The following is a 16200-nucleotide window of genomic DNA, read 5'->3' on the forward strand; positions in this document are numbered from 1 at the left end:
TGGATCATAACTCTAAAAGTAGCAGAGATCCAATTCTGGAACTGTGATATGCCCGTAGATCAGTGGGGGCTGCTGAGGGGAGGACGGCTCATAATAACGGCTGGAATGGAGTCAATCACGTGGAAACCATGTGTTTGATATATTTGATACCATTCCACTGATTACGCTCCAGCCATTACGACAAGCCCGTCCTCCCCAATTAAGGTGCCACCAACCTCCTGTCCTGTAGACGTGGAGTATCATCATGTTTAACAAGATATTGAACATTTTGCCAAATCAAAAATGAGATATAAATCAAATCAAAAAATTTATATAAGAAAATTATTATTGAAAACAAAATACTACTCATAGGCCTCCCGAGTGGCACAGTGGTCTAAGGCATTGCATCGCAGTGCTTGAGGCGTCATTACAGACCCGGGTTCGTTCTCAGGCTGTGTCACTACCAGCCGTGACAATTGGCCCAACGTCGTCTGGGTTAGGGGAGGGTTTGGCCAGGGGGGCTTTACTTGGCTCATCGTGCTCTAGCGACCCCTTGTGGCGTGCCGGGCTCCTGCAGGCTGATTTCGGTGTTTCCTTCTGCACATTGGTGCAGCTGGCTTCTTGGTTAAGCGGGCAGGTGTTAAGAAGCGGGTCATGTTTCGGAGGACGCATGACTCGACCTTCGCCTCTCCCGAGCCATTTGGGGAGCTGCAGCGATGAGACAAGATCGTAATTGAATATCACGAAATTGGGGAGGAAAAGTGGGGTAAAAATACAAACAAAATAAAATTATATTAATACTACTACTCATATATTACAGAGCAAGCCTTGAGACAATTGAGACATGGATTGTGAATGTGTGCCATTCAGAGGGTTAATGGCCAAGACTCCCCACAGGTTGGATCCACCGTGCATGCCTTTGAACGGGGTATGGCAGTAGGTGCCTTTGAACGGGGTATGGCAGTAGGTGCCTTTGAATGGGGTATGGCAGTAGGTGTCAGCCGCACTGGTTTGAGTGTGTCAAGAACGGCAACGCAGCTGGATTTTTTTCATGCTCAACAGTGTCGTGTGTGTATCAAGAATGGTCCACCCCCCAAAGGACATCCAGCCAACTTGATACAGCTGTGGGAAGCATTGGAGTCTACATGGGCCAGCATTCCTGTGGAACACTTTTGACACCTTGCCCTGATGAATTCAGGCTGTTCTGAAGGCAAAAAGGGGTCCAACTCAATATTAGGAAGGTGCTCCTTATGTTTTGTACACTCAGTGTATGTCAACAATCCTTCCTCCAAAGTACCCTTATATGTATTACATGTTGTTGTTTTTTGTTCTACTTTCGTGATGAATCACCCCTCTTGGTCTTTGCGCAATTCAAATGAAGTGTTATTTGTCACATGCGCCGAATACAACAGGTGTTTCACCTTACAGTGAAATGCTTACTTACAACCCTTTAACCAACAATGCAGTTTTAAGAAAATACCTAAAAATAAAAAAAAGTTTGAAATAAAAGTAACAAATAATTAAAGATGACATTAGTTGCCTGTCCATTTCTCCATTTGCCCCATTAGGAGAGGTCAAACAGCATAAAGAACGTCTCCTCAAGCTCAGCTGACGACAGTGACCACAACACCACTCCTGATGGACAGGTGCTTCAGGTACATACTAGTACCCTGTCACATGACCGCTGGATAGTACTTGGTGTGAGTGTGGCCGATGTGAAATGGCTAGCTAGTTAGCGGTGGTGCGCGCTAATAGTGTTTCAGTCGGTGACGTCACTCGCTCTGAGGCCTAGAAGTAGTTGTTCCCCTTGCTCTGCAAGGGCCGAGGCTTTTGTGGCGCGATGGGTAGCGATGCTTCGTGAGTGACTGTGGTTGATGTGTGCAGAGGGTCCTTGGTTCGAGCCCAGGTTGGGGCGAGGAGAGGGACGGAAGTTATACTGTTACATGAGCACATGAACAGCAGTGTCTAACAATTTTTTACCTTATTTAGAGTTTGTCGCTGGGAAGTTCCTCACAGCCATATTCCATCTGAATACACTGACAATGTAGACATCTTGTCTCCATTTGTGAAACTGCTGTAACCTGTAACTATTTATCCCTGAACAGATTAATCCGGTACCAGACACTCATCCTCTTCTAGTGTTTGTGAACCCTAAAAGTGGAGGCAAGCAGGGAGAAAGGTGAGGCTACTCGTGAGCACTCCTACACAAATGGGCATTTTATAGTTCACTATGAAACCATGTCAATCTTCGTATTTTACAATGACAAGTTATATTTTATTTCAGAGTTCTGCGCAAATTTCAGTATTTGCTGAATCCACGGCAGGTGTACAACCTCTCCAATGGTGGACCTGGACCGGGGTAAGGTTTCCCATATGGATAACGGCATATGGTAGAGACCAGTATGAGAATTAAATGAAAAACGACTCTGTTGTGATGCGTCACTAATTGGACAACTAAGGTATATTTAGCTACTTTGAATCAACCAAAAAATGTCTTTTTTTTAACATGTTTACTTTTTTGGGAGTGTGATTGTGTGTGAGCCTTAATATAATTTCATTACCAGAAACATGAACGTTATCTTATTGTTTGAGTGCAACGGTTTTGAGAAGTTCTAAAAGCGAAAGCATCAGAATGATAGAACAGCTCTGTATACTTTTTAAAAGTATGGTAGTCTAGTGGATTCTTTGACACGTTCTTCAATACCTTTGACAGTAGATGTCCTTTAAGTATTCAAACCACGAAAATTATAGTAAACTGTTCAATTGACCGAAGTTTATATAAATGTCAACTTATTACTGTGTTGGCCATTAGAATATTATATTAAATGTTATATAATTAAATGTTTTTTAAAAGTTTTTAGGTGAATACTTTTATTTTGAAACTTTGGGGCGCTACAGAGGGTTGGCCTAGCTAGCAACTTGCTATCTCATTCAAAGTTCAACATTGTGCGAATAAATACATTCCTCAACCAATTCGATGGATTTGGATCAAATTAGGCTCAGTCACAGGCTATAAACTATGCGAGGCAGCTCTGCGTGTTCAAAAGAAAGCAGACAAACAGACGAAAAAATTATTTCAGTGAAAGAGAGACACAAGTGTTGAGCAGGCAGGTAATGCGCCACGGAAATATCTTACTCGTGGGAATTGGAGTGGTGAATGGCATCGAATTTGGGACAGTATTACATGGGAAATCAATGCAGTGTGGGGCGTGAGGCGAACAGTAAGCGATGTGAAGCATAGGGAGCGAGATGACAGGCTCAGAGCTAGAAAGAATAAAGGATTATTGAATAATGCTGTATCAAATCAAATCAAATCAAATTTATTTATATAGCCCTTCGTTCATCAGCTGATATCTCAAAGTGCTGTACAGAAACCCAGCCTAAAACCCCAAACAGCAAGCAATGCAGGTGTAGAAGCACGGTGGCTAGGAAAAACTCCCTAGAAAGGCCAATACCTAGGAAGAAACCTAGAGAGGAACCAGGCTATGTGGGGTGGCCAGTCCTCTTCTGGCTGTGCCGGGTGGAGATTATAACAGAACATGGCCAAGATGTTCAAATGTTCATAAATGACCAGCATGGTGGAATAATAATAAGGCAGAACAGTTGAAACTGGAGCAGCAGCACAGTCAGGTAGAAGTTGAAACTGGAGCAGCAGCATGGCCAGGTGGACTGGGGACAGCAAGGAGTCATCATATCAGGTAGTCCTGGGGCATGGTCCTAGGGCTCAGGTCAGTTGAAACTGGAACAGCATCATGGCCAGGTGGACTGGGGACAGCAAGGAGTCATCATGTCAGGTAGTCCTGGGGCATGGTCCTAGGGCTCAGGTCCTCCGAGAGAGAGAAAGAAAGAGAGAAGGAGAGAATTAGAGAACGCACACTTAGATTCACACAGGACACCGAATAGGACAGGAGAAGTACTCCAGATATAACAAACTGACCCCAGCCCCCCGACACATAAACTACTGCAGCATAAATACTGGAGGCTGAGACAGGAGGGGTCAGGAGACACTGTGGCCCCATCCGAGGACACCCCCGGACAGGGCCAAACAGGAAGGATATAACCCCACCCACTTTGCCAAAGCACAGCCCCCACACAACTAGAGGGATATCTTCAACCACCAACTTACCATCCTGAGACAAGGCTGAGTATAGCCCACAAAGATCTCCGCCACGGCACAACCCAAGGGGGGGGCGCCAACCCAGACAGGATGACCACAACAGTGAATCAACCCACTCAGGTGACGCACCCCCTCCAGGGACGGCATGAGAGAGCCCCAGCAAGCCAGTGACTCAGCCCCTGTAATAGGGTTAGAGGCAGAGAATCCCAGTGGAAAGAGGGGAACCGGCCAGGCAGAGACAGCAAGGGCGGTTCGTTGCTCCAGAGCCTTTCCGTTCACCTTCCCACCCCTGGGCCAGACTACACTCAATCATATGACCCACTGAAGAGATGAGTCTTCAGTAAAGACTTAAAGGTTGAGACCGAGTTTGCGTCTCTGACATGGGTAGGCAGACCGTTCCATAAAAATGGAGCTCTATAGGAGAAAGCCCTGCCTCCAGCTGTTTGCTTAGAAATTCTAGGGACAATTAGGAGGCCTGCGTCTTGTGACCGTAGCGTACGTGTAGGTATGTACGGCAGGACCAAATCAGAGAGATAGGTAGGAGCAAGCCCATGTAATGCTTTGTAGGTTAGCAGTAAAACCTTGAAATCAGCCCTTGCTTTGACAGGAAGCCAGTGTAGAGAGGCTAGCACTGGAGTAATATGATCAGATTTTTGGGTTCTAGTCAGGATTCTAGCAGCCGTATTTAGCACTAACTGAAGTTTATTTAGTGCTTTATCCGGGTAGCCGGAAAATAGAGCATTGCAGTAGTCTAACCTAGAAGTGACAAAAGCATGGATTAATTTTTCTGCATCATTTTTGGACAGAAAGTTTCTGATTTTTGCAATGTTACGTAGATGGAAAAAAGCTGTCCTCGAAATGGTCTTGATATGTTCTTCAAAAGAGAGATCAGGGTCCAGAATAACGCCGAGGTCCTTCACAGTTTTATTTGAGACGACTGTACAACCATTAAGATTAATTGTCAGATTCAACAGAAGATCTCTTTGTTTCTTGGGACCTAGAACAAGCATCTCTGTTTTGTCCGAGTTTAATAGTAGAAAGTTTGCAGCCATCCACTTCCTTATGTCTGAAACACATGCTTCTAGCGAGGGCAATTTTGGGGCTTCACCATGTTTCATTGAAATGTACAGCTGTGTGTCATCCGCATAGCAGTGAAAGTTTACATTATGTTTTCGAATAACATCCCCAAGAGGTAAAATATATAGTGAAAACAATAGTGGTCCTAAAACGGAACCTTGAGGAACACCGAAATGTACAGTTGATTTGTCAGAGGACAAACCATTCACAGAGACAAACTGATATCTTTCCGACAGATAAGATCTAAACCAGGCCAGAACATGTCCGTATAGACCAATTTGGGTTTCCAATCTCTCCAAAAGAATGTGGTGATCGATGGTATCAAAAGCAGCACTAAGGTCTAGGAGCACGAGGACAGATGCAGAGCCTCGGTCCGATGCCATTAAAATGTCATTTACCACCTTCACAAGTGCCGTCTCAGTGCTATGATGGGGTCTAAAACCAGACTGAAGCATTTCGTATACATTGTTTGTCTTCAGGAAGGCAGTGAGTTGCTGCGCAACAGCCTTCTCTAAAATTTTTGAGAGGAATGGAAGATTCGATATAGGCCGATAGTTTTTTATATTTTCTGGGTCAAGGTTTGGCTTTTTCAAGAGAGGCTTTATTACTGCCACTTTTAGTGAGTTTGGTACACATCCAGTGGATAGAGAGACGTTTATTATGTTCAACATAGGAGGGCCAAGCACAGGAAGCAGCTCTTTCAGTAGTTTAGTTGGAATAGGGTCCAGTATGCAGCCTGAAGGTTTAGAGGCCATGATTATTTTCATCATTGTGTCAAGAGATATAGTACTAAAACACTTGAGCGTCTCTCTTGATCCTAGGTCCTGGCAGAGTTGTGCAGACTCAGGACAACTGAGGTTTGGAGGAATACGCAGGTTTAAAGAGGAGTCCGTAATTTGCTTTCTAATAATCATAATCTTTTCCTCAAAGAAGTTCATGAATTTATCACTGCTAAAGTGAAAGTCATCCTCTCTTGGGGAATGCTGCTTTTTAGTTAGCTTTGCGACAGTATTAAAAAGGAATTTCGGATTGTTCTTATTTTCCTCAATTAAGTTAGAAAAATAGGATGATCGAGCAGCAGTAAGGGCTCTACGGTACTGCACGGTACCGTCCTTCCAAGCTAGTCGGAAGACTTCCAGTTTGGTGTGGCGCCATTTCCGTTCCAATTTTCTGGAAGCTTGCTTCAGAGCTCGGGTATTTTCTGTGTACCAGGGAGCTAGTTTCTTATGAGACATTGTTTTAGTTTTTAGGGGTGCAACTGCATCTAGGGTATTGCGCAAGGTTAGATTGAGATCCTCAGTTAGGTGGTTAACTGATTTTTGTCCTCTGGTGTCCTTGGGTTGGCAGAGGGAGTCTGGAAGGGCATCAAGGAATCTTTGTGTTGTCTGTGAATTTATAGCACGACTTTTGATGTTCCTTGGTTGGGGTCTAAGCAGATTATTTGTTGCAATTGCAAACGTAATAAAATGGTGGTCCGATAGTCCAGGATTATGAGGAAAAACATTAAGATCCACCACATTTATTCCATGGGACAAAACTAGGTCCAGCGTATGACTGTGACAGTGAGTGGGTCCAGAGACATGTTGGACAAAACCCACTGAGTCGATGATGGCTCCGAAAGCCTTTTGGAGTGGGTCTGTGGACTTTTCCATGTGAATATTAAAGTCACCAAAGATTAGAATATTATCTGCTATGACTACAAGGTCCGATAGGAATTCAGGGAACTCAGTGAGAAACGCTGTATATGGCCCAGGAGGCCTGTAAACAGTAGCTATAAAAAGTGATTGAGTAGGCTGCATAGATTTCATGACTAGAAGCTCAAAAGACGAAAATGTCATTTTTTGGGGGGTAAATTGAAATTTGCTATCGTAAATGTTAGCAACACCTCCGCCTTTGCGGGATGCACGGGGGATATGGTCACTAGTGTAGCCAGGAGGTGAGGCCTCATTTAAAACAGTAAATTCATCAGGCTTAAGCCATGTTTCAGTCAGGCCAATCACATCAAGATTATGATCAGTGATTAGTTCATTGACTATAATTGCCTTTGAAGTAAGGGATCTAACATTAAGTAGCCCTATTTTGAGATGTGAGGTATCATGATCTCTTTCAGTAATGACAGGAATGGAGGTGGTCTTTATCCTAGTGAGATTGCTAAGGCGAACACCGCCATGTTTAGTTTTGCCCAACCTAGGTCGAGGCACAGACACGGTCTCAATGGTGATAGCTGAGCTGACTACACTGACTGTGCTAATGGCAGTACTAGAGCTGCAGAGGAGTCTGGTCTCATTCCTGGAGCTGCAGAGGAGTCTGGTCTCAGTACTGGAGCTGCAGAGGAGTCTGGTCTCAGTACTGGAGCTGTAGAGGAGTCTGTTCTCAGTACTGGAGCTGTAGAGGAGTCTGTCGTAGGGCCTGCAGTTATAGACGTTTTGAAGGGTCAGATACGATCACAGATTGAGGTTGAGCAGCAACAGTCAATCACTGAAGACTGAGGAAGAGGAATGCACCTTCTTAAGAAACATCAGTCGCAGTTGTGAAATCGGAGAGTGAGTTGTGTTAACATTACTTTAGCTTAATTACATTAGATATGGGATTTTGCATTTAGTTAACTTGATGATTCATCTTCACTTTCAGAGGGGCCTCTTCCATCTCTTGGAGGTTATTTGGTTGCTCCTTTAACTCCAGTCCTATTGACACTACCTCTGTATGGTGCTTCAGTCAGACCACCTTTGGGCCCCAGCATTAGTACAACGTTTCCCCTCAACTTGAAGAATAATTGCCTCTATCAGAATGCAACCGTACACAATGAAAACACAACGTATCATGATCCACTCCCTCCTTCTGGGAAGCTGACAACACCACAGCCAATGTGCCAAGGGCTGGCCAGCAGCTCCAGCCTGCTCAGTACAGTCAGTGACATGGCCTTGACCGTTAATGACATGATGCAGCGGTAGGTTGAACACAGTCAGAATAGGATGAGTGTCCTGGAGAGAATGGCAACAGCTGTAGAGATGAGAAATGCTGGTCTCCCTCCTACCTCTCAACATAAATGAAACCACTGCAGTCTCCTGAAAACCAAGGCACATCTGTCTTTGTTGCGGACATCAACAACTAGAGTAAACTGGGAAAACGGAGGTCATTCTCTGTACAGTAAATTCACTGGAAACTAAAGTTTAAACAGCACTATTTTGATGTCTTAAAATGTGATGTGCTGTTGAAGGCATATGGTCTAGGCACTAATCTCAATAATGAGCTGAGAAAGATATCCAGGTCCCAAATTGAACAAAACTACAAAGATCACGGATCTTCCCAAAATGGTGTTATGATAGATGTTTTTGTTCATTGAGTTATTCTACCTCAAATTTTGTCATCTTCTGTGATCTTGGTGTCTAATATAAACTTGGTGTTTTGCACATATAACCGTGATGTTAGTCATGGGTTATCTCAATGTTTTTGATGACTTCGTTAAGCATTTTCTGTCAGATTTATTTACCTATCTTTTGTTTTAGTAGAGATGTTTAGAAATCACCCCAAAAATAAAAAATACAATTCCTCTCTTTGTTGACTTGAATGGCTTATATCTGTCTGAGATGCCATCAACATTTAGGTCCTGTCCTGCACCCACAACATAATATTACGTCTGTGTTTCAGGCTGTGCTTCTTCAGATCTCTGAAGGATTACAGGATCTTGGTTTGCGGAGGGGACGGCACTGTGGGCTGGATACTTGATGCCATAGGTGGGGTCAAGTACACAATGTTGGTAAACCATGTGGTACACATGCCGATACACTGAAGTTGATTTGTCTATGTGTACAAACTATGAATTTCCTAACCAAAGACTCAAACATGTCACAGAAATGGTGATATTGATCTGTCTTTCTCCCCTTCTGGTTCAATCAGACAAAGCCAATCTTCAAGTGCGGCCACCTGTGGCTGTGTTACCCCTGGGCACAGGAAATGACCTCGCACGTTGTCTTAGATGGGGAGGAGGTGGGCACAGGGTTGACCTTTTTTCATTATACCCGTTGTGTGTTCACGGATCATATATCCATTATTTGCTGTCCATAGTTCTACTGTATGTGATGAAAGAATCACTGTCTCTGGGTGTTTCATCTTAGTTTCTTGTATGTTTTTGTACTTGTGTGTGGGACCGTTGGTAGCACAGAATGATCCCTTATAGTGTACCTCTGTGGTCTGTGTAGGTTATGATGGGACAGATCTGTGTCGTATCCTGAAGGAGATTGAGGTCAGCACCCCGGTGCTGATGGACCGCTGGAATGTAGAGGTGATCCTAGAGGACCCCCATGAGACAGGAGACCCTGTGCCTTATGAGATCATCAACAACTACTTCTCCATCGGAGTGGTGAGTTAGGAACAAGGGGAATGAGCCTGGTCCCAGATCTGTTTGTGCTGTCTTGACAACTCCTATGGCCATTTTCACGTTGAAGACGGCAACAAATGTGTGACCAGGCTACGTACTTACGGCACACACCAGAACTTTTCAAAACTTGTTGTATGTTGACAGGACGCCTCTATTGCCCACCGTTTTCATACGATGAGAGAGAAACACCCCCAGAAATTCAACAGCAGGTAAACACATTTGAATAACCAGCACAGAGTCCTATAGTACATGTGGGGACTGACCTTTTAGGGGTAGTCACCTTGTGCATGGTGTAAATGACTCTACGTGAATCCAAGAATGTTGTTCAATATTTCAGAATGAAGAACAAGTTGTGGTACTTTGAGTTTGCCACCTCAGAGACCATCTCCGCTTCGTGCAAGAAACTGAATGAATGTCTTACAATTGAGGTGAGGATGGCAAACGCACAGCTTTGCATCAGCTCATTAAAAAAAAAACATTTATTTATTTATTTTATTTCACCTTTATTTAAACAGGTAGGCAAGTTGAGAACAAGTTCTCATTTACAGTTGTGACCTGGCCAAGATAAAGCAAAGCAGTTCGACACATACAACGACACAGAGTTACACATGGAGTAAAACAAACATACAGTCAATAATACAGTATAAACAAGTCTACAGTGCCTTGCGAAAGTATTCGGCCACCTTGAACTTTGCGACCTTTTGCCACATTTCAGGCTTCAAACATAAAGATATAACACTGTATATTTTTGTGAAGAATCAACAACAAGTGGGACACAATCATGAAGTGGATCGACATTTATTGGATATTTCAAACTTTTTTAACAAATCAAAAACTGAAAAATTGGGCATGCTAAATTATTCAGCCCCCTTAAGTTAATACTTTGTAGCGCCACCTTTTGCTGCGATTACAGCTGTAAGTCGCTTGGGGTATGTCTCTATCAGTTTTGCACATCGAGAGACACATTCCTCCTTGCAAAACAGCTCGAGCTCAGTGAGGTTGGATGGAGAGCATTTGTGAACAGCAGTTTTCAGTTCTTTCCACAGATTCTCGATTGGATTCAGGTCTGGACTTTGACTTGGCCATTCTAACACCTGGATATGTTTATTTTTTAACCATTCCATTGTAGATTTTGCTTTATGTTTTGGATCATTGTCTTGTTGGAAGACAAATCTCCGTCCCAGTCTCAGGTCTTTTGCAGACTCCATCAGGTTTTCTTCCAGAATGGTCCTGCATTTGGCTCCATCCATCTTCCCATCAATTTTAACCATCTTCCCTGTCCCTGCTGAAGAAAAGCAGGCCCAAACCATGATGCTGCCACCACCATGTTTGACAGTGGGGATGGTGTGTTCAGGGTAATGAGCTGTGTTGCTTTTACGCCAAACATAACGTTTTGCATTGTTGCCAAAAAGTTCAATTTTGGTTTCATCTGACCAGAGCACCTTCTTCCACATGTTTGGTGTGTCTCCCAGGTGGCTTGTGGCAAACTTTAAACGACTCTTTTTATGGATATCTTTAAGAAATGGCTTTCTTCTTGCCACTCTTCCATAAAGGCCAGATTTGTGCAATATACGACTGATTGTTGTCCTATGGACAGAGTCTCCCACCTCAGCTGTAGATCTCTGCAGTTCATCCAGAGTGATCATGGGCCTCTTGGCTGCATCTCTGATCAGTCTTCTCCTTGTATGAGCTGAAAGTTTAGAGGGACGGCCAGGTCTTGGTAGATTTGCAGTGGTCTGATACTCCTTCCATTTCAATATTATCGCTTGCACAGTGCTCCTTGGGATGTTTAAAGCTTGGGAAATCTTTTTGTATCCAAATCCGGCTTTAAACTTCTTCACAACAGTATCTCGGACCTGCCTGGTGTGTTCCTTGTTCTTCATGATGCTCTCTGCGCTTTTAACGGACCTCTGAGACTATCACAGTGCAGGTGCATTTATACGGAGACTTGATTACACACAGGTGGATTGTATTTATCATCATTAGTCATTTAGGTCAACATTGGATCATTCAGAGATCCTCACTGAACTTCTGGAGAGAGTTTGCTGCACTGAAAGTAAAGGGGCTGAATAATTTTGCACGCCCAATTTTTCAGTTTTTGATTTGTTAAAAAAGTTTGAAATATCCAATAAATGTCGTTCCACTTCATGATCGTGTCCCACTTGTTGTTGATTCTTCACAAAAAAATACAGTTTTATATCTTTATGTTTGAAGCCTGAAATGTGGCAAAAGGTCGCAAAGTTCAAGGGGGCCGAATACTTTCGCAAGGCACTGTATATACGATGTGAGCAAATGAGGTGAGATAAGGGAGGTAAAGGCAAAAAAAGGCCATGGTGGCAAAGTAAATACAATATAGCAAGTAAAACACTGGAATGGTAGATTTGCAGTGGAAGAATGTGCAAAGTAGAAATACAAATAATGGGGTGCAAAGGAGCAAAATAAATAAATACAGTAGGGAAAGAGGTAGTTGTTTGGGCTAAATTATAGGTGGGCAGGTACAGGTGCACTAATCTGTGAGCTTCTCTGACAGTTGGTGCTTATAGCTAGTGAGGGAGATAAGTGTTTCCAGTTTCAGAGATTTTTGTAGTTCGTTTCAGTCATTGGAAGCAGAGAACTGGAAGGAGAGGCAGCCAAAGAAATAATTGGTTTTGGGGGTGACTAGAGAGATATACCTGCTGGAGCGTGTGCTACAGGTGGGAGATGCTATGGTGACCAGCGAGCTGAGATAAGGGGGGACTTTACCTAGCAGGGTCTTGTAGATGACATGGAGCCAGTGGGTTTGGCGACGAGTATGAAGCGAGGGCCAGCCAACGAGAGAGTACAGGTCGCAATGGTGGGTAGTATATGGGGCTTTGGTGACAAAACGGATTGCACTGTGATAGACTGCATCCAATTTGTTGAGTAGGGTATTGAAGGCTATTTTGTAAATTACATCGTCGAGGATTGGTAGGATGGTCAGTTTTACAAGGGTATGTTTGGCAGCATGAGTGAAGGATGCTTTGTTGCAAAATAGGAAGCCAATTCTAGATTTAACTTTGGATTGGAGATGTTTGATGTGGGTCTGGAAGGAGAGTTTACAGTCTAACCAGACACCTAGGTATTTGTAGTTGTCCACGTATTCTAAGTCAGAGCCGTCCAGAGTAGTGATGTTGGACAGGCGGGCAGGTGCAGGCAGCGATAGGTTGAAGAGCATGCATTTAGTTTTACTTGTATTTAAGAGAAATTGGAGGCCACGGAAGGAGAGTTGTATGGCATTGAAGCTTGCCTGGAGGGTTGTTAACACAGTGTTCAAGGAAGGGCCAGAAGTATACAGAATGGTGTCGTCTGCGTAGAGGTGGATCAGAGACTCACCAGCAGCAAGAGCGACATCATTGATGTATACAGAGAAGAGAGTCGGTCCAAGAATTGAACCCTGTGGCACCCCCATAGAGACTGCCAGAGGTCCGGACAGCAGACCCTCCGATTTGCACACTGAACTCTATCAGAGAGGTAGTTGGTGAACCAGGCGAGGCAATCATTTGAGAAACCAAGGCTGTCGAGTCTGCCGATGAGGATGTGGTGATTGACAGAGTCGAAAGCCTTGGCCAGATCAATGAATACGGCTGCACAGTAATGTTTCTTATCGATGGCGGTTAAGATATCGTTAAGAACCTTGAGCGTGGCTGAGATGCACCCATGACCAGCTCTGAAACCAGATTGCATAGCAGAGAAGGTATGGTGAGATTCGAAATGGTCGGTAATCTGTTTGTTGACTTGGCTTTCGAAGACCTTAGAAAGGCAGGGTAGGATAGATATAGGTCTGTAGCAGTTTGGGTCAAGATTGTCCCCTCCTTTGAAGAGGGGGATGACCGCAGCTGCTTTCCAATCTTTGGGAATCTCAGACGACACGAAAGAGAGGTTGAACAGGCTAGTAATAGGGGTGACAACAATTTCGGCAGATCATTTTAGAAAGAAAGGGTCCAGATTGTCTAGCCCGGCTGATTTGTAGGGGTCCAGATTTTGCAGCTCTTTCAGAATATCAGCTGACTGGATTTGGGAGAAGGAGAAATGGGGAAGGCTTGGGCGAGTTGCTGTACCTTAACACACAGTGGGGAGAACAAGTATTTGATACACTGCCGATTTTGCAGGTTTTCCTACTTACAAAGCACGTAGAGGTTTATTTATATAATAGGTACGCTTCAACTGTGAGAGATGGAGTCTAAAACAAAAATCCAGAAAATCACATTGTATGATTTTAAGTGATTCATTTGCATTTTATTGCATGACATAAGTATTTGACTAGTAAGAATACCGGCTCTCACAGACCTGTTCGTCTTTCTTTAAGAATCCCTCCTGTTCTCCACTCATTACCTGTATTAACTGCACCTGTTTGAACTCGTTACCTGTATAAACGACACCTGTCCACACACTCAATCAAACAGACTCCAACCTCTCCACAATGGCCAAGACCAGAGAGCTGTGTAAGGACATCAGGGATAAAATTGTAGACCTGCACAAGGCTGGGATGGGCTACAGAATAATAGGCAAGCAGCTTGGTGAGAAGGCAACAACTGTTGGCGCAAGTATTAGATCATGTAAGAAGTTAAAGATGACGGTCAATCACCCTCGGTCTGGGGCTCCATGCAAGATCTCACCTCGTTGGGCATCAATGTTCATGAGTAAGGTGAGGGATACACGGCAGGACCTGGTCAATGACCTGAAGAGAGCTGGAACCACAGTCTCAAAGAAAACCATTAGTAACACACTACGCCGTCATGGATTAAAATCCTGCAGCACACGCAAGGTCCCCCTGCTCAAGCCAGAGCATGCCCAGGCCCGTCTGAAGTTTGCCAATGACCGTCTGGATGATCCAGAAGAGGAATGGGAGAAGGTCATGTGGTCTGATGAGACAAAAATAGAGCTTTTTGGTCTAAACTCCACTCGCCGTGTTTGGAGGAAGAAGAAGGATGAGTACAACCCCAAGAACACCATCCCAACCGTGAAGCATGGAGGTGGAAACATCATTCTTTGAGGATGCTTTTCTGGAAAGGGGACGGACGACTGCACCGTATTGAGGGGAGGATGGATGGGGCCATGTATCGCAAGATCTTGGCCAACAACCTCCTTCCCTCAGAAAGAGCATTGAAGATGGGTCGTGCCTGGGTCTTCCAGCATGACAACGACCCGAAACACACAGCCAGGGCAACTAAGGAGTGGCTCCGTAAGAAGCATCTCAAGGTCCTGGAGTGGCCTAGCCAGTCTCCAGACCTGAACCCAATAGATAATCCTTGGAGGGAGCTGAAAGTCTGTATTGCCCAGCGACAGCCCCGAAACCTGAAGGATCTGGAGAAGGTCTGTATGGAGGAGTGGGCCAAAATCCCTGCTGCAGTGTGTGCAAACCTGGTCAAGAAGTACAGGAAACGTATTATCTCTGTAATTGCAAACAAAGGTTTCTGTACCAAATATTAAGTTCTGCTTTTCTGATGTATCAAATAATTATGTCATGCAATAAAATGCAAATTAATTACTTAAAAATCATACAATGTGATTTTCTAGATTTTTGTTTTAGATTCCGTCTCTCACAGTTGAAGTGTACCTCTACATGCTTTGTAAGTAGGAAAACCTGTTAAATCGGCAGTGTATCAAATACTTGTTCTCCCCACTGTACCTCAACATAGTCTGCAAACAAGCACGTATTTTTAGCATGCAGAATTACATAAAGGTTGTGGTTAACACAGGCGACCTGATAGTTCTGCGATATATGCCTTATGTTTATCTCATTATGGCATCTCATTAAGTTGCTCTGTCTGATGTTGTACGTCCCTCAGTGCTGCGGCACCCCATTAGACCTGAGTGGCCGTTCTATGGAGGGGATCGCTGTCCTCAACATTCCCAGCATGCACGGTGGATCCAACCTGTGGGGAGAAGCAAAGAAGAGTGAATGCAAGTGCTTGATGAATCCTCAGGAAATGCCTGTGGTTATTGTTGACCCTGAAGTCTTGAAAGTCAGTGGACAAGGTACGGCGATATCCTTTGCCTTTAACCAAGGGCTCAAGATTTCAAAATGTTAAAAGATGGGTCTGGTAAATTATATTGTTAGGATATCATGTGAGATGTTAGTTCTCGTGCCACAGCTGTTAAAAGATAAATGTTATTTTCATTGGAAGAAGCCCTTGACCCTGGATGGGTTGAGAAGTATGTTTGAATCTTAACAGCTGGTCTCAGGCTGAAAAAGACTGCCTCTCTGTGTGAATTGCATGTTCAGTGTTTCCATCTTCCGTATCAGACGTCAGTGACCGGCGTTTGGAGGTGGTTGGCCTCGAAGGGGCCATGGAGATGGGACAGATATATACAGGACTTAAGAGCGCTATACGACTAGCAAAAACCTCCCAGATCACAATCAGGTGAGTGATTGTGAGATGTGTACAGACTGGCTGAGATATACAAAAACATTCTATCCCCACTACTTATCTTGCTTATCTCTGTCCATCTCTCAGGACGAAGAAACCTTTACCGATGCAGATAGACGGAGAGCCCTGGATGCAGCCACCCTGTACGGTGAGTGCTAGGAAGCCAGCTTGGCAAGCAGAGTTGAAAGCAGGTTCAGTTGCTAGAGACCATGGGACTTGATGCTAATAATACGTTGTTAATATAACATGGTAACGTGGTG

At 44.1% G+C, this 16200-nt stretch overlaps 1 protein-coding gene across 2 annotated transcripts in view; it reads left to right on the forward strand.

The window, feature by feature from the left end:
- LOC109869595 (diacylglycerol kinase alpha) overlaps nt 1-16200 on the forward strand; it is a 41409-nt gene that overhangs the window by 20594 nt on the left and 4615 nt on the right. For both annotated transcript variants that reach the window (XM_020459830.2, XM_031803962.1), the window contains exons 13-23: nt 1548-1634; nt 2085-2158; nt 2264-2338; nt 8822-8907; nt 9071-9160; nt 9373-9533; nt 9696-9760; nt 9889-9979; nt 15359-15548; nt 15817-15934; nt 16028-16088. In XM_020459830.2, the coding sequence (XP_020315419.1) occupies nt 1548-1634; nt 2085-2158; nt 2264-2338; nt 8822-8907; nt 9071-9160; nt 9373-9533; nt 9696-9760; nt 9889-9979; nt 15359-15548; nt 15817-15934; nt 16028-16088 (1098 nt within the window). The remainder of the gene's footprint in view (nt 1-1547; nt 1635-2084; nt 2159-2263; nt 2339-8821; nt 8908-9070; nt 9161-9372; nt 9534-9695; nt 9761-9888; nt 9980-15358; nt 15549-15816; nt 15935-16027; nt 16089-16200) is intronic.

The sequence above is a fragment of the Oncorhynchus kisutch genome, linkage group LG24, assembly GCF_002021735.2.
Source record: "Oncorhynchus kisutch isolate 150728-3 linkage group LG24, Okis_V2, whole genome shotgun sequence".
Lineage (NCBI taxonomy): Eukaryota > Metazoa > Chordata > Actinopteri > Salmoniformes > Salmonidae > Oncorhynchus > Oncorhynchus kisutch.